This window comes from Quercus robur, chromosome 4, assembly GCF_932294415.1.
Source record: "Quercus robur chromosome 4, dhQueRobu3.1, whole genome shotgun sequence".
Taxonomy (NCBI): Eukaryota; Viridiplantae; Streptophyta; class Magnoliopsida; order Fagales; family Fagaceae; genus Quercus; species Quercus robur.
This window is the reverse complement of record NC_065537.1, coordinates 45,519,046-45,542,505: the sequence shown is the minus strand read 5'-3', so window position 1 is coordinate 45,542,505 and position 23,460 is coordinate 45,519,046. Positions and strand designations below refer to the sequence as shown.

The 23,460-nt window shown below is 42.9% G+C and overlaps 2 protein-coding genes across 5 annotated transcripts in view; one reads left to right on the top strand and one right to left on the bottom strand.

Annotated features, from left to right (window-relative positions):
• The window catches only part of LOC126722236 (uncharacterized), a 44,143-nt gene extending 42,654 nt beyond the window's left edge, over positions 1–1,489 (bottom strand). For 2 of the 4 annotated variants that reach the window (XM_050425393.1, XM_050425398.1), the window contains exons 1-2: positions 1,169–1,488; positions 973–1,037 (exon numbers count right to left, since the gene is read on the bottom strand). The gene's annotated coding sequence lies outside the window, so the exon portion shown is untranslated. Of the gene's footprint in view, positions 1–972; positions 1,038–1,168 lie in introns of all 4 variants that reach the window. The other 2 variants (XM_050425394.1, XM_050425396.1) reach the window with 2 other exon arrangements.
• A 19,147-nt stretch (positions 1,490–20,636) lies between these two features.
• On the top strand, positions 20,637–22,172 carry LOC126721977 (uncharacterized). The gene is made up of 2 exons (XM_050425117.1): positions 20,637–21,602; positions 21,726–22,172. The coding sequence occupies exons 1-2, from the start codon at positions 20,637–20,639 to the stop codon at positions 22,170–22,172; spliced, it is 1,413 nt and encodes a 470-aa protein (XP_050281074.1).
• The last annotated feature ends 1,288 nt before the right edge of the window (positions 22,173–23,460 follow it).

The window sequence follows — 23,460 nt, the reverse complement described above, 5'->3', positions numbered from 1 at the left end:
CTAGAAAGAATTTATCACATCAATAATTTGTAATAATATTATAAAATAATTTATAATTGTAACATTACTCAGTACAATAATGTGTGCAATGTGCAAAAATGCATTAATTACTCTCAAATTAAAAATTTTAATTTTTCTTGTTTTATGTAATTAATTTTTTGTGTAATATTATGCAATTTGGAAACTGCTAAGAGTTACTAAAAATTTTACTATATAAAAAAAAAATAAAAATTACAAAATTGTGTATCAATTTATGTGATTGGTGCCATGTCACTTTAATAAAATAATAAATTATTAGTTTATTAATTACCTTTTATGACTTGTGAAGTGTGACTCATCAATTTACAAGATCTATATAATAAAATTTGTAATATATTTAACATCACTCATGCAACTAATTACTCAACCATACAATAAATTTGTTTGTTCTCATAATGCAGTGAATTTTTATATCATTTGCAATTAATTATTCAATTAAACAGTTTCTCAAAAAAAATATATATATATTCAATTAAACAAAAAGACAAAAATTACCCATGACCTAACCACGCAACTTTATTAATTAAAAAATTATTTCGACCACAGAGTCACAGACCCACACCCATTGCAATTTGCTGGCACTATTAACCAATCAAATAAAAATGCTCCAAAACTTTTTTTTACTAAAGAAGGTAAAAATGCTCCAAAACTTTACTACCAGTTCTGTGGTAGTAAATAATTTATCCGAAAAAAAAAAAAAATTCTACTAGTAAATAAAGCCTCGAACTAGAACTAAGAAAGGCACAAAGACACTCGGACAAAAGTAACAACCCACAGATCATCAAAAAAGTCACAACCCACACAGACGCTAAAATAAAAAGTCACAAAGGCGGTAAAAGTTGAGCTAGAGATGAGATTAGAGAGTGCGAAACAGAGAGAAACCATAAAAGTAGATCAAATCTAAAAGAGAGAGAGAGAGAAGAGAAGAAATACCAGGGATGAGGCGGCGACACGGCGAAGACGATCGGCCTGCTGGCAGCGGTGGCGTGGCCTCCTCTCTTGGAAACAAAATAAAAGAAAAACTAAAAGGTTGGCGAGAAACAAACCAAAACTGTTTACCAACAAACAATGCCTTACAATATGAACAAAAAATCAAAAGAAAAAAATGACGAGTTGCTAACGTACTTACCCCAAGATCCAAACACGCCCTTGTATAGATACTAGAAAGGAACTGGTGACAGGAGTAACTCTTGAAGATTGAGAAAGAGTTGGTGTGAAAACCAAAAAAGAACGGAGAACGAGAGATTAATAAAAAGTCACTGAGAGAGAACCAAGGAGAGATTAATAAAGAATCACCGAGACTCTGAGAGAGAAAAACTAGTGGGAAAAAATAAAGGGTAAAGAAAGAAGTTGCGAGGGAACCAACGAAGAAAGGTTAAGAAAAGAGGGTTAGGTTCTTAGGTATGCGTGATGAGAAAAAATAGTGGGAAAAGAGAGCGGGGTTGGAAATTTCTTAGATGTTCAAATTTTAAAACGCGTACGGCCGTAAAAATAAAATCAAAAAAATGACTGACACACATGGCTTTTCCACTTTCCTTTATTTTTTTTAATCACACAAATTCTGGAAAATTTTACTACAAGACAAACTTTGAAGATGCTTGCGCTAGAGCTGTGAGACAACCTCTGCACCACATGCACATGTCCGCAATCTGAGGAGCCGTCTTGCCCCCATTTGTGATTTTAGCACTTATTGCATAGGGAAGGCCCAGCAACTCCCCAGCTCCATTTCGATCACCAACGCCAGACATGGCAAAACGGACGGGTTAGGTTAGGTTACGTTACGTTTGAGTTGGGTTAATCAAGTTGCAGATTGAATGGATTGCAAGTTAAAAATGGTCATTTTAAGCGAGTTAAAAAACGGGTTCAGGTTACGGGTCGGATTGGGTCAAGTTAACCCGTATTTTTTACATGAGTTTTTTTTTTAAGAAAACAACATGTATTTGTCATTTAGAAAGTCATGCAACAAATTATTTGATGTAAAATGCATTATTTTGAATTCACCTCTTATATCAAGAATAAATTACACTTATTAATATTTATTCAATAATTTTGAAATTATACAAATCCTAACATTGCTATTTAAAACAAAATAACACAAATATAAGTAAAATAAATACACAAGTTTTATTTCTACACAATATCAACATCCCAAAACATAAAACAAAATTACAAATGACTTATTGGATAATTCATTTGACAAAAAATAAAAACATATAAGAAATTTACAATCTTGAAAATTAATTTTATAATCTATTGCCAATTGTGGTAGGCACTCTATTTCAATTTGAGATATATATTAAAATTTGATTGTTTACTTATTTATACATTGTCTCTTTTATGAATATCATATCATTGTTAAGCAATACACACTCTAAGAAATATCATAATTTATTTTGAAAAACTGATTATTTTGGACATATTAAAAAATGGTCTAAACATTCATAATTTATGTTAATTTGATATTTTGACTTCACTATTTTCACACTTGTGAATGTTTCTCACACATATCTACAATTTTAAATATATGTTTTTAACTATACTGTACTCAGATTATCTTGGCATACACTTTGCTATTTGATATCTAAAAATCTTTACTTATTCAACCATATAATAAATTTATTTATTCTCATAATGCACTGAATTTTTAGAGCATCCGTAGTAGATGTTCTATAAAAAAATGTCATTTTGACACACCAAAAGCCTGTTTTATTATTTTACCACATCATTTTACAACATCCCATTTATCAGATGTTTTATCATTCAATTCTATATATTAAAATAATATTTACAACATATTAAAATAATATATTATCACCTCCCTATCATCACCATCAACAACAACGGCACATCGACCACTGCCACAACAACAGCCACCAACAACAACAACACCGACCAGCCTCCACCGACACAAACCCACATCCACCAACGCCACCTTATAAATAAAATAAAATAAAACACAACCAGAGAGATCGGCACAACCACAAATCTCAAACCCATCGACACTATCCCAAATCTTAAATCCATAGCACCATCCCAAAATCAACCAACCACCGCTCAAATTAGCCAACCACGACTCAAATTAACCAAACACAACCCACTACAACCATCCAAAAATACAAAACCACCAAACACAACCCACAACAACCACCCTAAAAAACACCACCACAACCACCGCAAGAGCAAGAAGAGAGATTCGGCAGTGTGCGAGATGGTGGAGGGCAAGATCGAAGAGACCTAGACGACCTGGACGGCGAGATGGCGGCGAGTGAGATCGGAGAGACTTGGACGGCAAGACAGCGACAGGCAAGATCAAGATTGGTAGGCAACACAACCAACTCCACCACCCAAACCCCAAACTCAACCAACAACTTGCCAAAAACCCCAACCCAACTGACCCATCTACTGTCTCAACCAATCACGACCCAGTCCATAGCTCTGCCGCTCGATAAAGAGAGAAGAAAGAAGATTTTTGGGTTTGATTTGAGGTGCAAAGAGAGAGAAAGACATTTGAGGTTGAGGGAGGAGTTGGGAATTTGATCTGAAGAGGAAAGAACACTGATTGGGAGAGAGAGAGAGAGAGAGATAGATTGTGAGGAGAGAGAAAAAATCAATTAAAGTAGTGAGATGAGAGAGAAAAGTCAAATAAAAAAATAATAAACGCAAATGCCATTCTCGTCCGTGTCGTGTCAAAATTGCAATGGTACTGTTCAATGTTGCAAAAGTTTGACACATTTAACACATCTGATAAAAGCTCTGTTTTTGTGTTTGGTGTTCCAAATATTTGACATTTGGCACATTTGAGAAAGCCGCTACGGATGCTCTTATGTCATTTGAAATTAATTATTCAATTAAACAAAAAGACAAAAATTACCTATGACCTAATCACGCAACTTTATTAATTAAAAAATTATTTCGACCACATAGTCACAGACCCACACCCATTGCAATTTGCTGGCACTATTAACCAATCAAATAAAAATGCTCCAAAACTTTACTACCAGTTCTGTGGTAGTATATTCTCAAAAAAAAAAAAGTTCTACTAGTAAATAAAGCCTCAAACTAGAACTAAAGAAAGGCACAAAGACACTCAGACAAAAGTCAACCCACAGATCATCAAAAAAGTCACAACCCACGCCCACAGAGACGCTAAGATAAAAAGTCACAAAGGCGGTAAAAGTTGAGCTAGTGATGAGATTAGAGAGTGCTACAGAGAGAGAAACCATAAAAGTAGATCAAATCTAAGAGAGTGAGAGAAGAGAAGAAATGCCAGTGATGAGGCAGCGACACAGCGAAGACGATCGGCCTGCTGGCAGCGGTGGCGTGGCCTCCTCTCTTGGAAACAACATAAAAGAAAAAAGAAAAGGTTGGCGAGAAACAAACCAAAACTGTTTTAAAAAAAAAAAAAAAAAACTGCGTGGACAAAATCACAAATTCAATGACCAACAAACAATGCCTTACAATATGAACAAAAAACCAAATTAAAAAATTACGAGTTACTAACGTACTTACTCCATGTCTCGCTCCGAACTCAACAATATAGATAGGCATGTGACAATGGCCATGCTCTTATAAATTTTCATCTTATTAATGTGCAAAACCTTCTTAGTAACTAAAAATTATCCTCAAAGAAAATTTCATCAAAAAATCTCCAACCATCCTTAATAATGCAATTGTCAAAAAATCTCCAAAATACCAATAAAAACAATAATCCAAACCTCATGACCGTTAAACAAAAGATATACTAATTATTACAAGATCATCTTATTTCAAAAATTCCTAATCTCTATTCAAGCATACACCCTCGGTATAAGTCCCAAATCTTGCTATTTTTCATAATATGAAACTGGAGGAGAAAATGGGGGGTGAGTTGACAACTCAATAAGTAACTGTGCGCACCTTAAACGAGCTTAATAGACCTGTCTCGCTCTTGGGCTCACAATATGCTTAAATAATGTGGGCTTTAGATTTCCTACTTTGGGCGATTCTAACTTAGAGACCCAGCAATATTTCTACAATCTCTAAACTGCTTTCCTTTCGCTCTTTGTAGCTATTAATTTAGATTCGAGACTCTCCTTTTAGACCTTCAACAACCCCTTTCCTTTCCTTAGCCTCATATATTTATAGTCCAAAATTAGTGAGAAAATCATGATTACTCTCAAGGCTAGTGGGAATGGAGGTCCAATGTTATTATCGCTAAATGGATGTTTAGTTTGGAGTATGGTATGAGTGGCATTGGAACTGATTCCTACTTCAAGGAAGGGGTGATGTTTGGCAACGGAATTTGCCAAGGAGTTGCCGAGCATCCAGGATAGGGCCTTCTCGAGCACTCATGCGCATAGGAGATGGGACGCGCTGGGCAACTTCCCAACCACGAACTAACAAGTACATATTTCAACGACCAGCCCAATAGGTTTTAGGCTAGACATGATACTGCAGGATTTGCTCCCATGGCCCTAGTGGGTCTTAAGCCTAGTTTCTCTGACATGGGTGTCAGGAACCGCAGGACATACCATTCAGCTTGGGTCTAAGGCCCAAATGGCTCTGAAGGCCCGATGCCGTACAACAGCCCCCCTTGATTCGTGCTCAAAGCCTAATGGCGAATAAAGGAGTTCAAGGGATAGCGGCGAATAAAGGAGTTCAAGGTATAGTAGCGACCCAGGAAGTTCAATCAGTAGGCATTAAGCGGTTGAGAGATTAATTAAGGTGCCCTCAAAAGACGTGTTGTATCTGACATTTGGCCGAGCCGTCATTATTACCTGACGGTTTGTGAACCGAGGCGGCACGCAGTGGCGTTTATGATAGGATTCGCAGAGTTTCCCGCCCTTTATTTATTAAATGACATTTATTCTATCCCTTTTAGCCCTTATAAATAGTTCATTCTAAATCATTCTCCCACTTTTACATTCTTCGCTCACCAAATTTCCTCCCTGCCGTGCATAGCTCTCTGTGTGTTCACCCTCCAACCCAAAGCACCCTTCCTTTTTAGAACCCAAAGTAAGTTTCTCTACCTTTCTCTCTTGTTTTAGTCTCTTCCTTCAATTTCTAGAGCTTAGGATGGGTTTTGCTCATCTACTAAATACTAGGGCATCTCTAGCCACTTTTAGGCAAACATTCAACATCCCTGAGGATGTGAATGTGGCATATTGCCATAAGAGCGAGATTGCTCTTTACAGGCATTCCAATTCGAGTACCGCCTTCTTCCTTTTGATGGTAATTTTGGAGGGTGGGGTTAGATTTCCATTGAGCCCACTCTTACTTAATACCCTTAAGTTTTACGGTTTAAGCCCCGAGCAATTTCCTCCCAACTTTTACCGGGTAGTTAGTTGCGTTAATAGGTTAAATCAGTTATACGGTTTGCAGTTGAACCACCATGACATAAATTTCATGTATAGCCTGTACGGAAATAAAAACACCAACTATTATTTAAAAGTTAGGGATTACCGGGTACGACTGATTTTATGCCTGCCTGATTCAAACAGAAACTCAGTCGGGGAGTTTGTCTGGGTGAGCGGCAATTGGTTTGCCGATGAGCTCCCCTACCCACTCTCACCACGCGTAGTTGGTTCATATTGCCTTACTGTCCATCTTATTTTCCTTTTTGTACCCCCGTTCGATTTGAGCCCTGAGCAACTTCCTCCCAACTTTTATCGGGTAGTTAGTTGTGTTAATAGGTTGAATCCGTTATACGATTTACAATTGAACACCATGACATAAATTTCATGTATAGCCTGTGCAGAAATAAAAACACCAACTATTATTTAAAAGTTAGGGATTACCGGTACGACTAATTTCATGCCTACCTGATTCAAACAGAAACTCAGTCGGGGAGTTTGTCCAGGTGAGCGGTAATTGGTTTGCCGATGAGCTCCCCTGCCCACACTCGCCGTGCATAGTTGGTTCGTATTGCCTAACTGTCCATCTTATTTTCCTTTTTGTACCCCCATTTGTTTTATCCATCCGGGTACTAACTTACTATGTTCCTTTGTTGCAGACGGCAAAGAATTCGTCCCAGACCTCAGGGCGATGCACGTAAGGAACTTGAATTTTTTCTTCAGGTTCGAGATATTCGTTCACACTAACAGGCAGTTCCGGGCATCGCATCTCATACTTGGCTGCGTCCCTGTATACAGGACTTGGCAACCCTTCAGCCAAGACTTATTGCTGGATAGCCCTTTGTTGTCTTACATAGATGTACGGCACGCGAACTTCCTTCCCCCAAAGCTGACCTTTGGTGAAGCCCAGGACCTCGGGATCCGTGCTATATAACCGCAGACAATTTTGCCCAATCAAGGACGAATCTGCCGAGCGAGTTTCTCAAAGCCATCAAGAGCACATTCCCGTCGAAGAACAAGTAGATCCAACCCCGCTAGCTAAGCAAGAAGCAGCTGAGGTTGACCCAGACGCAGAGATGGTGACAAGGAGAAAAATGACAGTCAGCCGATTCTTGCCTAGCTCCCAACCCTCCGCCGAGTCTCAACAACCCCAGGGAAGGGCCGAGCTCTTCCTCCCCCTTCCTCTAGCCGTGCAAAAAAGAAACAACGCCTTGACGATCAACCGCTAAAGGCTCCAGGCAATGCCCCATCAAAGACCCCACCCCGACCGTCCAGCGGGATCATGATCCGAGAGCCAGTTGCCCAATCTCTGTCTACCGTTCAGGCTGGCGGGAATTTAGCGTCCTCCTCCCAGGCCGTAGTCCCCTCGCATCCTACCTTCAAGCTTGGAAAGAGGCCTCTACCAGCCACGGCCAGTGCAATAGTATGGGATAAGGGTGGGGGGGAAGGGTGGCACAGAGCCTAATGCATGGCTTGTTGCTGCCCGAGGACGTTCGCTTTTTCTCTGAGGGAGACGAGGATTCGTTGGTATGACGGCTACAGTGGCACACCATCGCAGTAATTTCTCTCTCCCTCCTTGTTCATTTATTTAAATACAAGAAGTATTCTTCTATTCTAAAACTTGTTTTTGCGTTACCAGTTTGCATAGATGACTCATATCCTTGGTGAGAAACTGAAGGAGCTCGCTGAGGATGCCAAGCGGGAAAAAGCTTTGAAGGATGTTGCCAATGATAATGCGAGGGAGAAAGGAAAGGCTGCCAAGGCTACGGAGAAAAAAGCTCAATCCTCGGAGAAAGCTCGTCAATTGGCAGAGAAGAGAAAAGTTGAGGTGGAGAGTTGACTAGAAGGCGTCAAGCTAAAATTAGCAGAGGCGAACAGTCTCAACTTGGCCCAGGCTGACCAAATAGTTGACCTCCAAGCAATCGTTGAAGCCTGCGAAAACAAGTGGTACGACGAGGGATTTGCAGATGCCGAGAAGTCTGCGGAGCTTGTTGTTCACCAAGCCCGGCTTCATGGGTTCGAGGAGGGTTGGCTAGCGGCCCTTCAGGTGATGGGAGTGGCCCAGGACTCCCCTTTGAGAGACCCAATTCAGATCTCATACCCAGCTCCTCCACCTCTTTCCCAGAGTCAGGCAGATGTTGCGGACGAGGAGGAAACTACCAGCATGAAGGAGCTGGTCCAAGAGATTGACGCCCATGTTGATCCAGAGGTTTCTAGCACCCTTCATGCTGCAAATGATGGACAATCCCAGCAGCCACAGACTGAGGACACTCCTATTCAGCCAGCCGATGAAGTAACATAGCCTCCAACTACCGACCCATCTGTTTAACCTTTGTGATTAAACTAGTCGTTTCTTTTATATTTGCCTTTACTTTATTTGCTCTTTTTATGGTTTGCTTAGGGTCAGCGGGCTGTGGTAATTGAACAATGGTTTTAATTTTCTTTCTATTTATTTTCGGACTTATTTTCTTTTGGTCACCGGGCTGTGGTGACCGAACAATGGTTTTATTTTATTTATTTCTATTTGCTCTAATAGCTTTGCTTCTTGACTTTGGATGCCATGTACCGTATATGGTTGTCCTAATACCACTCTTGTTTTTGCATGTCAGTGAAAACTTTTATTCCCAGAAGTTTTGCTAGAACAGCGTTGGTGATGCTTGGCACAAGGCTCTCTCCTTCCCTGTGATGAGGGCCAAGCCGGGAATGGGACTTCAGAGATTTCAGACCGAGGTTCTTGCCTGTCTGGGGACAGGTTTCTGTCCTTAGAATTTTTTATTAAGGTTTCCACCTGTCTGGTGATGGGAACCGAACCGGGGACAAGTTTTTGTCCTTAGAATTTCTCTAATTAAGGTTTCCACCTGTCCAGTGATGGGAATCGAACCGAGGACAGGTTTCAGTCCTTAGAATTTTTAGATTAAGGTGTCCACCTGTCTAGTGATGGGAATCAAACCGGGGAATTTTTTAGTAAGGTTTCCACCTGTCCGATGATGGGAATCGAACCGAAGACAGGTTTCTGTCCTTAATATTTTTAATTAAAGTTTCCACCTGTCCGATGATGGGAATCGAACCGGGGACAAGTTTCTGTCCTTAATATTTTTAATTAAGATTTCCACCTATCCGGTGATGGAATCGAACTAGGGACAGGTTTCTGTCCTTAATATTTTTAATTAAGGTTTCCACCTATCTGGTGATGGGAATTGAACCGGGGACAGGTTTCTGTCCTTAGAATTTTTGGTTAAGGTTTCCACCTATCCGATGATGGGAACCGAACCGGGGACAGGTTTCTGTCCTTAATGTGAAACATGGTTTTTCGGTTTCCTTGACTTTTCTTTACCTGTTGGTCAACGCTAATGGATCAAATAATGAAATTTTAATGCACCTGCGAAAATAGACATCATCTTAATATTACTTCATAAAGCATATATACAATGTTTCATTCAATTTACACTTCTGTGTTCAACGGGTTAGTGGTAGAACTTCTTCAAGTAATGGACATTCCACGACCGAGGAAGCTGTCTTTCTTCTAGATCCTCCAAGTAGTAAGCCCTCGCTCCTGCAATAACAGTAATCTTGTAAGGCCCTTCCCAAGTAGGGGCCAACTTCCTGGCGCTCGTATCCCGTATGTTCCCTATTGCCTTCCGTAGTACCAGGTCTCCAGCACTGAACTCCCTTGTCCTTACACAGCGATTGTAGCGCCGGGCGAGTTTCTGTTGATACTGGGCAAGTCGAATCGTTGTAGCTTCTCGGTGTTCTTTTAACAAATCCAACCGTTCCACCATCAATCCATCGTTTCGGGCCAGAGTAAATTCTTCGACCCGCGTATTGCACAGGTTCACCTAGGCCGGTATCACGGCTTCTGCCCCGTATGTCAAGGAGAACGGGGTTTCTCCTGTTGATATCCTGGAGTCGTTCGGTATGCCCACAGAATGCTCGACAGCTCTTCGGCCCACCTGCCCATTGCACCATCTAGCCTTTTCTTTAATCCGTTTACAATCGCCTTGTTAATGGCTTCAGATTGTCCATTGCTTTGAGAATACGCTGGGGTGGAGTACCTGTTCCTAATGCTAAGACCACTACAAAACTCCCGAAAGGCCTTGCTATTGAACTGTAATCCGTTATCCGATATAAGAGAGTCTGGCACCCCAAACCTTGTGATAATGTTCTTCCACACGAACTTTTTGACATCTACGTCCTTAATATTGGCCAGCGCCTCCGCCTCCACCCATTTGGTGAAGTAGTCGACAGTTACCAACACAACTCTCCTGTTGCCCGTGGCTCGGGGGAAAGGACCGAGAATATCTAGCCCCCATTGTTCAAAAGGCTAAGCACTGTTGGCCGGGTTCAACTGGTCTGCTGGTTGGTGGATCAGAGGGGCATGCCTTTGGCACTGCTCACATTTTCGCACATATTCGGCCGCATCTTTCCGCATTTAGGGCCACCAGAATCCTTAAGTCATTGCTCAGTATGCCAAAGAACATCCCCTACGTGACTGCCGCAGACCTCATCATACAGCTTGGCCAAGAGTTCATTAACTTTCTCAAGGCTTAGGCACAAAAGATACGGACCCCCAAATGACCTTCGGTAAAGCCTTCAGTCTGCCGACAACCAGTATCGAGCAGCTATTTGGCGAACCTTGTTAGCTTCCTTCTCGTCATTAAGGACCTAATCCTCGACTAAGAAGTCAATTATTGGGTCTATCCGACACCGTTCGGCTGGCGAGACCACTGCAACATCAACACCAACCGCAGTATCAATACTCCGCTCCACTAAGAGCTCCACCTTAATTAACCGTGGGACGTCCTTCATCACTGACGATGCCAGCGTGGCTAGAGAGTTGGCATGTCTATTTTGTCCCTGGGGAATCTAACCTACACTTGTCGTGCGAAACTTACTCATGACTTGTTTCACCACGTGTAAGTATTGTTTCATCCGAGAATCCCTGGCTTCAAATCTGCCTTGGACCTGGCTAACAACCAGCCGAGAATCTGAATAAACCTCTACATCTTAGGCGCCCATATCCAATATGGTTCTCATCCCAACGAGCAAGGCCTCGTACTCAGTTTCGTTGTTGGAGGCCTTGAATCCCAGCCTAAAAGAATGCTCCAACCATACTCCTTCCGGGCTGATGATGACAATCCCGGCACCAGCCCCCATTGAGCTTGATGCACCATCCACAAACACCCTCCATGGGCGACACTCTATATGACAAACCATCTCTGGCTTGTCCTTTGCTGAAAAGTCCGCAACAAAGTCAGCCAGAATCTGGCCTTTCATCGAACTCCGTGGCCTGTACCTTATATCAAAGGATCCCATCGGTGTCCCCCATTTGGCTATCCAGCTCATGAAATCGGATCTTTTCAATAATGACTGCAAAGCGTACTCAGTCAAGACATAGACAGTATGGGCTTGAAAATAATGAGGTAACTTCTTGGTAGCATTCACTAATGCTAATACCAACTTCTCTAGGGGCAGGTATCTGGTCTAAGCGTCGACCATAGTTTTGCTAACGTAGTACACGGGGCTGCTGCGTCCCCCGGTCTCTTAAAGGCACAACACCCACAGCATGATCAAACACCGAGAGGTACATGAACAAGTCCTTCCCGAGTTCTGGGATGGCCAACATGGGCGCTCGCATCAAATATTCCTACAAGTCTTGGAAAGCTCTTTCACACTCCTCATTCCATTGAAATCCCTTACATTTCTTCAAGAGTTGGTAGAACGGACGGCAATGATCAGCAAATTTAGAAATGAACCAAATAAGGGCAGCTAACATCCTGGTTAAGATCTATACCTCCTTTGGATTGCTTGGGGGTTTCAGGCGCTGCACGGCATCAATCTGGTTAGGGTTGACTTCTATCCCGTGATTGGTGATTAGATAACCAAGGAACTTGCCAACACCTACTCCAAAGGCATATTTGTCCGCGTTTAGGCGTAGCTTATGCTGCCGAAGCACTTCGAATACACCTTGAAGATCCTCTATGTGCCATGCCTCCTGCTTACTTTTTACCACCATGTCGTCGATATATACTTCAACTGCACGCCCAATCTTATCCTAAAACATTCTAATCATCATTCACTGATAAGTTGCCCCGGCATTCTTCAGCCCGAAGGGCATCACGGTGTAGTGGTAGTTTGCATCCGGGGAGATGAATGATGTCTTCTCCTGGTCCTTGACAGCCAATGCGATCTGATGGTAGCCCTGAAAGGCATCCAAAAAACTCATCCTCGGGTGCCCGAAGGTCGCATCTACCAACTAATCTATTTTTGGCATAGGGAAAGGATCCTTGGGGCATGCTTGGTTCACTACAAGAAAATCAGGCAGTTGCGGCGGACCTATTGCGGCGGGTGCCAAAACAGCCGCTATAGGTCGCCTTATTGCGGCGCGAATTGGGCCAGCCGCTGTACAGGACTGCCGCAACAGCACCCGCCGCTATAGGTCGCATGTACCTTTAGCGGCGGTTTTTGGGGCTTTAGCGGTGGTTCTGGACCACCGCAGTAGCCCGTTTTTCTTGTAGTGGTTCAAATCGTGAAATCTACACAGACTCTCCATTTGCCGTTCTTCTTTTTAGCCACCACGGTATTTGCTAGCCAATCTGGGAAGAAGATCTCCTTTATCGCCTTGGCCTCTTTCAACTTCTTGACCTCTTACCTTACCACCTCGACGTGTTCCTTGGTCGACCTTCTCGACTTTTGCTTCTTTGGAGGGAATGACAAGTCTACATTAAGCTTGTGGACAATGAACTCGGGATCAACCCTAGGCACCTCATACGGGTCCCACACAAATACATCCACGTTTCGTATCAAGAATAGCAACGTCTCTACCTTATCCTCATCCGTCATGCTTGCCCCCACCTAAAAATACCGTTCAACATCTGGTAGTATCTTTACTCTAATTAATTATTCGACACAACTAGCCCCCAACCCCTCCCGGGGATTCTATAATTGCTATGAAGGGGCCTCCTCGTAGCCCTTACCACAGCTACGCCCTGCTCAGTGGGAAATTTAACCTTTACATGCAGGGTGGACGAAACAGCCCCCATTGCGTGGATCCACGGCCGTCCCAGAATCGCCGTGTATGATGAAAACGAATTGACCGCTATGAATGTTACCATCACCTCATTTCCTTCCATATTCACGGGAAGGGAAATTTGTCCTTTAGGAGCGACCATCCTGCCATCAAACCCGACCAATGGCGTATCATACATTGATAGGTCTCGATTTTTTAACCTGAGCCCGTTGAACAGGTCCGGATACATCACATCGGCCCCACTCTCTTGGTCTACCATCACTCTTTTAACCAAGAAACCACTTATCCGGGCCATAACTACCAATGCGTCGTCATGTGGTTGGACCGTTCCCTCTAAGTCCTTATCACCAAAGGCAATGGGCTTCCATCCAATCTTCATCTTTTTCTCAGGTGATTGCTCTCCTGTGCAGTTGCCCATGGACACTATGGTCAGTACTCCTCTACTGGTTATAATTGAACCCTTTGGGGCAGCGTGGATAACTTCAATCACTACCAATGGTGGTGGGAGAGGATCTCCCCTCTGTTTAGCACCCTGGTCAGTATCCCGATTTCCGGAATCCACCACAAACTCCTTCAGATATCCTGCCTTCACTAGCTGCCCTAGATGGTCTTTCAGCACCCGACATTGCTCAGTGGTATGACCCTTATCCTTGTGATACTATAATACAAGCTTTGGTTTCGCCGAGATAGGTCACTCCCCATCTTGTTTGGCCACCTAAAATATGGCTCATTCTTAATCCGGTCTACGATCCTATGTACTGGCTCTTTGAACGTCACATTCACCTCTCCCATCTATACTTCTGACTCTTGTATTCTTAGATATTTTAGGGGTCGGGGCTGAAATCCAGGCTGTCGAGGGCGATTCATTAGTGGGGCCTTGCTCTTACTTTACAGCCGATCATCTTCGAGACGTTTGTACTCTTCAATGCGCTTCATTAGCTGCCTCATACCCTCAGGAGGCTTCTTCGTCAGTGAATCCGGTAGTCCGGAGTCCTCGAGGAGTCCCATCCTAAAAGTGTTCGCCGTGATCTTTTCGTTGCCTCCACCTATCTCATTGTAAAGCTCCCAATACCGACTGGCATAACTTCGAAGGGTTTCCCTACCCTCATTTTCATAGAAAGCAACGCGTCCACCGATTGCGGTACCCGGCTGCAGGTTACAAACTGTGCACCGAATTCTTGGATTAAATCGGCAAAACTGTGAATGGAACCCTTCCGTAACCCATTGAACCATCTCAATGTTGTGGGTCCAAGGCTTGAGGGAAACACCTTGCACATCAGCGCATCGTTGTAAATGTGTATAGACATCATTTGGATATAATGGCTGACGAGCTCCACAGGGTCCATCTTTCCATTGGTGAACCTATCTGGCATTGGGACCTGTTCAATGTCATATGAGAAAGGCGACCTAGCAACTTTTTGTAAGGCACGGCTCATAGCATCCAAGGTCGCATTTTGGGGCCGTCGCTCTTCCGATGAATCTAAACCCCGTCTTTCATACTCTTGTGATTGTGAACGTTCTCGATGTTAGTGGGACTCTCGTGAATGCGAACAGCTCCAGTGCCTACGGGACTCCCGTGAACGTGAACGGTCTCGGTGTCTATGGGAACCGGACTATTCAGACCCCTGACCATAGCCATCTCCTCCACTAATAAATCCCCTCACTGGGTTATCTTGGTCCCCTCTTCAGTGTCTGTCCCTTGCCTCTAGCTCCAAATCTCTTACCAGTCTACGCAACTGTTCAAGCTCCTCATCTCTTTCATCCAATCGCTTGTGCCCCGAAGCATCCGATGCTGCCCAGTTCGTTTGGTATGACCCCTCTCCAAGGCCAGACTATTCTTCCCCGTGTTCATGCCCCCTGTCTTCGCGCCTTTTTTGCCTTCGCTCTCGCCACGTGGATCCTCGAGATGATCCCACTAAACCACTTTTAGCAGAACCTTCTGACCATCTCCCAAACATCTTCCGAGGGTGGGTCTTAGCCAAACCACAGCTTTGTAGGAGATTCCCACAGACGGCGCCAATTGTGCACACCTTAAACGAGCTTAATAGACTTGTCTCGCTCTTGGGCTCACAATATACTTATAATGTGGGCTTTGGATTTCCTACTTTGGGTAATTCTAACTTAAAGACCCAACAATATTTCTACAATCTCTGGACTGCTTTCCTTTCACTCTTTCTAGCTATTAATCTAGATTCGAGACTCTCCTTTCAGACCTTCAACAACCCCTTTCCTTTCCTTAGCCTTATATATTTATAGTCCAAAATTAGTGGGAAAATCATGATTACTCTTAAGGCTAGTGGGAATGGAGGTCCAATGTTGTTATCACTAAGTGGATGTTTAGTTGGGAGTGTGGTGTGAGTGGCATTGGAACTGGTTCCTACTTCAAGGAATGGGTGATGTTCGGCGACGAAATTTGCCAAGGAGTTGCCGAGCATCCAGGATAGGGCCTTCCTGAGCATTCATGCGCATAAGAGATGGGACGCGCCGGGCAACTTCCCGGCCACAAATTGACAAGTACATATTTCAACGACCGGCCCAACAGGTTTTGGGCCAGACATGATACTGCAGGATTTGCTCCTATGGCCCTAATGGGCCTTAAGCCCAGTTTCTCTGACATGGGTGTCAGGAACCGGGGGACATACTGTTCAGCTTGGGTCTAAAGCCCAAATGGCTCTGGAGGCCTTGTGCCGTACAGTAACCAAATACAAAACTAGTTAAAACAAGTATATAGATTGACAAAATAATATTAATTTGCGAGGTCAACATATTTCACATATGTCAAAGTTATAATATACTATGGGTTACACTTCACTATAAACTTGTATACTATCCCTACATACTGATACTCCAAAAATCTGGGGAACCTTATCTAAAATAGGACCAAGCACTCCAGAAACTTACAGACAACAATGGCCATATGAAGTTTTCAACACTTAAAAAAAAAAAAGGCAAGGGTACACTCATCTTCAACACTTAAAAAAAAAAAAAAAAAACTATTTTATTAGTTGTTTACTTCATTAATGAGAAAGTCTGAAGTTCTGATATGACCAATACAAAGAATTCAGTATTAGGTATCTTCCTATCCTCGGGTCAAGGGCGGCTCTACAGCCAGCCTAGGGGGTTCAAATGAACCCCCTAGCCTAGCCCCCAAATATATATATATATATATATATGAAAATTTTATTTTATTATTATTATTTTTTGTTTTGACCCATAAAATAAAATTTTGAATACCCTGGCCCTAAATTTTGTTTAAATCCATTGAAATAAACTTGAAATATAATCATTTTAGTGTTGTTTTTACAATATTTTTATAATAAAGGTTAAGTGACAAGTTGTAATTGGATTTTTATCTAAACTCGTAAGTGACATCACTTTTTTACATACTTTTAACAACTTGCCACCTAGATTTGATTATGTAAATGTTGTGTTAGTAGCACTACTCTTAAAATTGCTCATTTGTTAAAAAAATAAGTATATAAATAAACCTTCTCTCTAGACTCTGGCTTACTTTATCATTGATGGTAGAATGAAATGGTTTTTTCTTGCACTTTTCTTCTTCATCAGCAAAAAATTACACCACTTGTACAACTAACTGATCTGTATCTACATTTATTCTTTTCTCATTCTCTCTTTCTCCCTTCTGTGTTTTCTTTCTGACTAGTTAAATAGTTTGATAAGTGTTCTATAGTTTTTTGAGTCCAAAAAGACTTTTAGTGCTTGCTCTAATTCCAGAGAATGACCATGTATGTGGTTAAAAATCCATACACTTCAAAAGCAAAATCTTATATAAGTTACTATTTTTTTTCCTTAGTATCACGTTTACTCCCAGACCTACTCTTAGGTGTGTTACTATTTTTCTTTATCATATATTTTTATTTAATTGATATTACATATGATTATAATAAATTATTATTATATTTGACAAGTATTATGATTAGTTATTTATTTTTGTTTATTGTTGCATTCAATTGTTGTTTTCTTACCAATTTTTATACTATTAATAATTTTTAAGACTATTGTATAGTATAGTTGTATTGTGTACTATTTAAAATACTATGTTAGATTATTGTATGTAATATGACAATTGTATATACAAAAAAAAAAAAAAAATTAATCATTTTATTTTTTTACTCCCTCATAGCAAAATCCTAACTCAAGACACTATTGACCCTCCTAGAAAAAAATCCTGGAGCCACCACTGCCTCGGGTGCATGAGAGATTTCAAACAAGTAGTCTAGAATGATGAGGTTTTTTAAGCTCTTACCTCAAGTGTGCCGTCAATCCTTCTCTACATGAATATAATGAAATTCCTTCTTCAAAAATATTTATAGTTATACGCTGACTTAATTAACTTGTATATGGCTAGGGTTGCAACCTAATTTTCTAAAAACTCCCTTAATAATATTAATTATAAAATTGACTCTATAAAAAGATTTACTTAAATACACCCCCTTTAAAGTCTCTCTCCCTTTTCTTTTCTTTTCTTTTTTTCTCTAGGTATTACAATCCAAGATCCAAACACGCACTTGAATAGATACTAAAAAGGAACTGGTGACAAGAGGGACTCTAGAAGATTGAGAGAGAATTGGTGTGAAAAAAAGAAAAAAAAAAAAAGGAGAAGGAGATATTGAAGAGTCATTGAGAGAGAAATAGTGGGGGAAAAATAAAGGGGAAAGAGAGAAGTTGAGAGGGACCCAATGAAGAAAGAAAGTAGAAAGAGAGATTGGGATAGGGTATGTATGATGGAAAAAAAAGTGGGAAAAAAGAGCAGGTTTGGAAATTTTCTAGCATTCAAAATGCGTACGCCCATAAAATTTAAAATTAAAAAGAAAAAGAAAAAAAGGAGACTGACACACATGGCATTTCCACCTTCCATTTTTTGTTTTAAATACATTACTTCTTAAAATTTTAGAGAATGAAACTCAACTTCTCAACTTCAAATTAAAAATAATAATAATAATAATAACACTCCCCTCTTCTGTGTTTTTATGGGTAATGGAATATTTTAAATTTTTATAAATTTTTTTTTACCAAAGTTTAATCATGGTTAATAAAAACATAACTAATAAATTTAAAAAAAAAAAATGTAAAATTTGTCAAGTATTAAAAGACTTAAAAGTTGAAATGGCAAATTTCTCCACAATCCTTTGAAAAAAAAAAAAACAAAGCTAAGGTCATACTTAATTATTTAAAATGCTCTTTTTTACTTTGGAAACCTGTCATTTAGCAAATAGCACATTGTAAGGACTCAATTCGTAACGACCCCAAAATGATGTTGGGTTCGTACGTTAAAGGCCCAAAAAATATAATTTGTAGAGCGTGGGTTTGAAAGGTTAGGCCTTGGTCACCGGACGGTAGTTAATCAAGATTTCCATAGAGACTTGCACAAGGATGAACCTGACGTGTTTAATAATAATCTATTCCGATACATCATGTGTAGCTCCGGTCCTTCGACCTCGTCCAAGGAGCTTCATCTCCTTATTATTCTCCCTCTTTTAGGACAGGACTTCATCATCTGGGAGCCCCCCCCCCCTTTTGGCGCATAAGTCTTCACGTCATATAGCCCCTCTCGGTTGATCTTGACCCTCTACCTGTTGATCCGGTAGGTACCTACTTAAATACCTGTCCCATCAGCCGCCTCCCCCTTCTTTTTGTTAGTTGCACTAACCGAAGCCACACTGTTCAGTCGTCTTTTCTCATTAATATGGCTAAGAAGTTTGTGGGCGCATTCAATGCAGAGGTGACGTATTTTCCTTGAACCACCCCCACTCCGTACCCCCATGTGGATCTCACTCTGCTCGCCTCTTCTTCTGGGGGCATTTTGGAGGCGGCCGTTGACAAGATGTCGCTCTTCCCTTTGAAGTCTTGGGATGCCGAGGACAGAGTCATCCTCGGCTGCGTCTCTAGGCTATTTGGCCTTTCACCACTTGTCTTCGACAACTACTCTCCTCGGCACGAGCCCTAGGTCCTAGTGGAAAGTGGGCCGGGTCATAAGTTCTCTGGCCCCACAATAGCCCCTCAAAATCCTGTTGTCCGGATCCTCGGCCGGATAGGAGGGTTTTGATGACATCAGGCCTCTGTCAAAGCTTATCAATCCTTGTCACCTATCGGTTCCCGAGACTCTTCGTCTGCCCAAGGCACGTTCCTGGAACCTTTGAAAGGCGAAACGTGTCCTCATTAAATGCGGGCGGCTCTGTGCTTCCCACGTTCAACGACGCGATAGTGATCTAACGATGGAGATTTCCTTGCCTTTATGGGCGGGAAAATTCGTGCAGTTACTTTTGATGGGAGGTATAAATGATTTTTGGAACTGATTTGTCTCTTCACTTTTGCACTTAAGAGTTCTAGCGCATATACCCTGGGTTCATCCGAACTTTCATCCAAATTCAAGTCCACCTCCAGCAGAAAAAGCCTGTCCGAGGCACCTTTCCTCTTTTCTGTAAGTTCTCTGCCTTCATTAACTCGTGCTTTTTCTTTTCTGGGTTTATTTTTCTCTTGTTCCCTTCCTTCTCCCGTCATCCACTGAGTTTGCTTAACAACTCTTAGAGATGGTTAAATTGAGATTGAGAAAATTAGTTGATACTGAAGAGGCGATGGAAAAGTTCATCGCCGATTATAGGATTCCCCCTAACGTGAGTTTGAGGCACTGTAAGATGGGGGAGTGGCATCTTCTGAGAAAGACGGGCGAGGTGGTAATTCCTATTCTCGCCTTCGTAGAGGGGGGTATGAGAATCCCCATGGGGCCGGTAATGAAGGGTTACCTTAGGCATTTCCGATTAGCCCCCACCCAGTGCACCGCCAACATGTTTAGGATTCTGGGTTGTGTGGATGTCTTAAACGAAAAGATGGGGCTAAGATTGACCCATCATGACGTGAATTGGTGCTATAATCTCCAAAATTTGAAGGAAAAATCCTATTACATGAAGACGAGAGACGAGAGGGTTCGACTAATCCAATCCCTCCCCGATTCCAACAAGGGGTTAAACAAGGGCTTCCTTATCGTATCCGGTGAATGGCATGATGGCGTTCCCTGCCCAATGGTGGAGGGAGAACCAGGTGGGGTATAGAGAATGGAAGGGTGCCGATCCTTTGTGCCATTTTAATTTGATGTGGTTCGGTTACTAACCATGTGCATGTCTTTTTTTGCAGATCCAAACGCCTTTCACCGACATTTTCACCTAGTTAACCGGGTGGACTTGGAGACTGTTCTTTAAGCGGCAGTTTTTGTAAATGACATGGATGGTCAAGTCAGAGTCGCTCACAAAATCTTAGGGTACGCTCCCCTTCAGAAGTCATTTTCCGACCCAAGGCACGTGATCAACGCTAACCATCCTCGGCTTCCAAAAATTACCGTAGTCGAATTAGGATTTTTAATCTCCGAAGGATCTTCTGTCCCAAAGGGCATCCCATTGGTGGACTCCTCCCCATCTCACCAAGCAGCGGAGGGCGAAGGCGAGTTGGGTCAGTCCGAGGAGGGATTTGGGGCATTTGACCAAGCCGACCAATCCGAGGATCCTTCTGGTGATCTAGGTGACCCAGCCTTGTCCGAAGCGGAACTGTTGTCAGTGGGAACATCCTCCCGAGCCAAGATGGGTCTCAAGAGAAAGCCACCAACCAGTCTATTCGACCTCATTGAGGGTCAACCGGGGAAGGGTGCACAGGGAAAACCACAATCCAGTGTTCCAACTCCCCCGCCTCAGCCTCAGCCCATCCAGACAAGGTCCTCGTCTACTAAGCCGCAGCCACAGTCTCCTCGTCCCCAACTTCCTGCTCCTCCTCAATCAGCTCTGCCTCCTCGGTCGGAGCCCACCGACTCAAAGAGAAAGAGGAGTCCCAAGGGGAAGGAGCCCATGGAAGAGGGAAAATCTCAATCCTCTCAGGAGAGGGATGAGACCTCGCGAGCCCAAAAACAGCTAAAGATTGGGCACCAAAGTAAGGGGAAAGGGACCGAGGCCCAATCCGCCCAAGGCAAGGGAAAAGGGATCGAAGCCCAATCCGCGCCGAGTGCTTGGCTTCCCGCCCCCATACTCCACGGGGAGCCATTGCTGGAAACCGCGTCCATGAGGGACCTTGGAGATGACGAGGGTGGTTATGTGTCCAACGCATTAGGGAGAACCATGCTGCTTCCCACCGATGTGGATGAGTTGAAGAACATGAGGATGCAGGAGGTTTTCCTCAGCACGAAGAGGTACTTGGGTATGGTAAGACTCTTGAAACCTAAAACTCTATTAACTCTTGCTCCGGACTTTCACTCACGATCTATTTATCTCACTTGACAGGCTCTCCAAGCCACCTATAGGATGGAGGAAGAAGTTAATAAGTAGAGTAAGGCCACCGAGGGTGAACGCACCAAATGCATAGAGGTCGCGCGGACCCTCAAAGTTTTCGAGACTGACCTCGGGACGGCTAGGGAGGACTTGAAGAATGCTACCCGAGACAGGGATAGTGCCCTAGCGGGTTTAAAGGGCGCCCAAACACAAGCCGAGGAACAGACAAAGCGCCTACTCGTCGCCGAAGAGCAGCTGCAGATAGCTAAGGAGCAGATCAGTGACTCGAAGAAGAAACTGATCATGGCAGACAACGCTAAAGGCGTGGCGGAGTATGCCCGGGACGAAGCCGTGAAGGCCAAACAGGAGGCTGAGTTTGCCAGAAACGAGGCCGAAGCTGCTAGGGACAAGGCCGAGGAGGAAGGCTACAAGACGGGGATAGCTGAAACCCAAGCCTCCCTTAAAGCTCAAATTCCTGGAGCATGCAGACTCTACTGCTCCTAGGTTTGGGAAGAGGCCTTAAAACGAGCTGGGGTGGATGCTTTGTCTGATTTGTGAAAGGCGGAGAGCATATTTTATCCTCCAACCATTCGTGAGACCGCTTCCGCCAGCTCCGAGGCTGTGAGCGATCAACACGAGGCAGGGATTACTCAGTCAGAAGCTGCATAGATCATCGTCCCTCATGGCGAGTCGCTTGAAGGGGAAGAGCCTCATGATGCGATGGAAGCGCCTGGAGGTATGAATCCTGAGATGCCCAAGGAGGGTGCCGAGCCTACGGTCAGAGCTCAGATCACCGATGCCGAAGAGCCAGCCATTCTCGCTCAGCCCCTACAGGCAATTCCCCTTACTGAGGTCCCCAAGAGCATCGAAACCGACTCTACTCAGCCTTCCCAAAAAGGGGATGTCTCCCTGGGCCCCGAGGCTAGTCCTGCTCTGCCTTCCGAGGACGTGGACAAGACGACATCGAAGAAGTAGCAGCCCTGGCTGACCTTTGTATTTGTTTCCAGTTTAATTACTTAACTCGTTTCCCTTTTGTTTTGAAAACTTTATAGTCTGATTGTAGTTGAACTTATTAACCATATATATGAAATTATTTTCTTTCTTTAAATCACATGTTAGTTGCCCTTGCTGATGCTTACTATTGTTGTTGATCTCCTGATTTTTGAACTAGTTATCTTAACATGTATGAATGGTTGTGCATATGATATATTTGGGATCATGTCCCAGAATTCTAACTTACCCGCACCCATAGGACGTTGAAGTTGTGTCTGAACACACTTCTAGGAAGGTACAGGCATCACCCGAGATGTCATGCATATTGTGAGGCCGAGCCTGGTATCTAGGTTTCCCTTAAGTAGTTGGTTTCCCCATAGGTTTGAGTCCGAGGACCATACAATACCTTGGTTCTGTCCAAAACTTAGATATTTTCATTAAGTAGTTGGGGAGATCAGCCCCTTGACCAAGGTGTGGGACATTGGTTTGGGGAGATCAGCCCCTCGGCCAAGCCCCTAGAACCATCCACACTACTGACGCTTCGAAGCGTAGCCCTTAATGGAAAAGCGTAGCCCCTAATGGAACTTTATGTTAGGGCAATACAACGGGCTGTTGGAAGTGATGGGGGGACTTTCTCGACCCACCGCCTGTGCCAACACACAAGCCTTTCCCACAGACGGCGCCAATTGTAAGGACTCAATTCGTAACGACCCCAAAATGATGTTGGTTTCGTACGTTAAAGGCCCAAACAATATAATTTGTAGAGCGTGGGCTTGAAAGGCTAGGCCTTGGTCACCGG

Coding starts and splice junctions, on each gene's coding strand:
- LOC126721977 (XM_050425117.1), top strand. CDS start 20,637: ATGGATGGTCAAGTCAGAGTCGCTCACAAAATCTTAGGGTACGCTCCC. Junction 21,603..21,725: donor CGAAGAGGTACTTGGGTATG/GTAAGACTCTTG, acceptor GTTAATAAGTAG/AGTAAGGCCACCGAGGGTGA.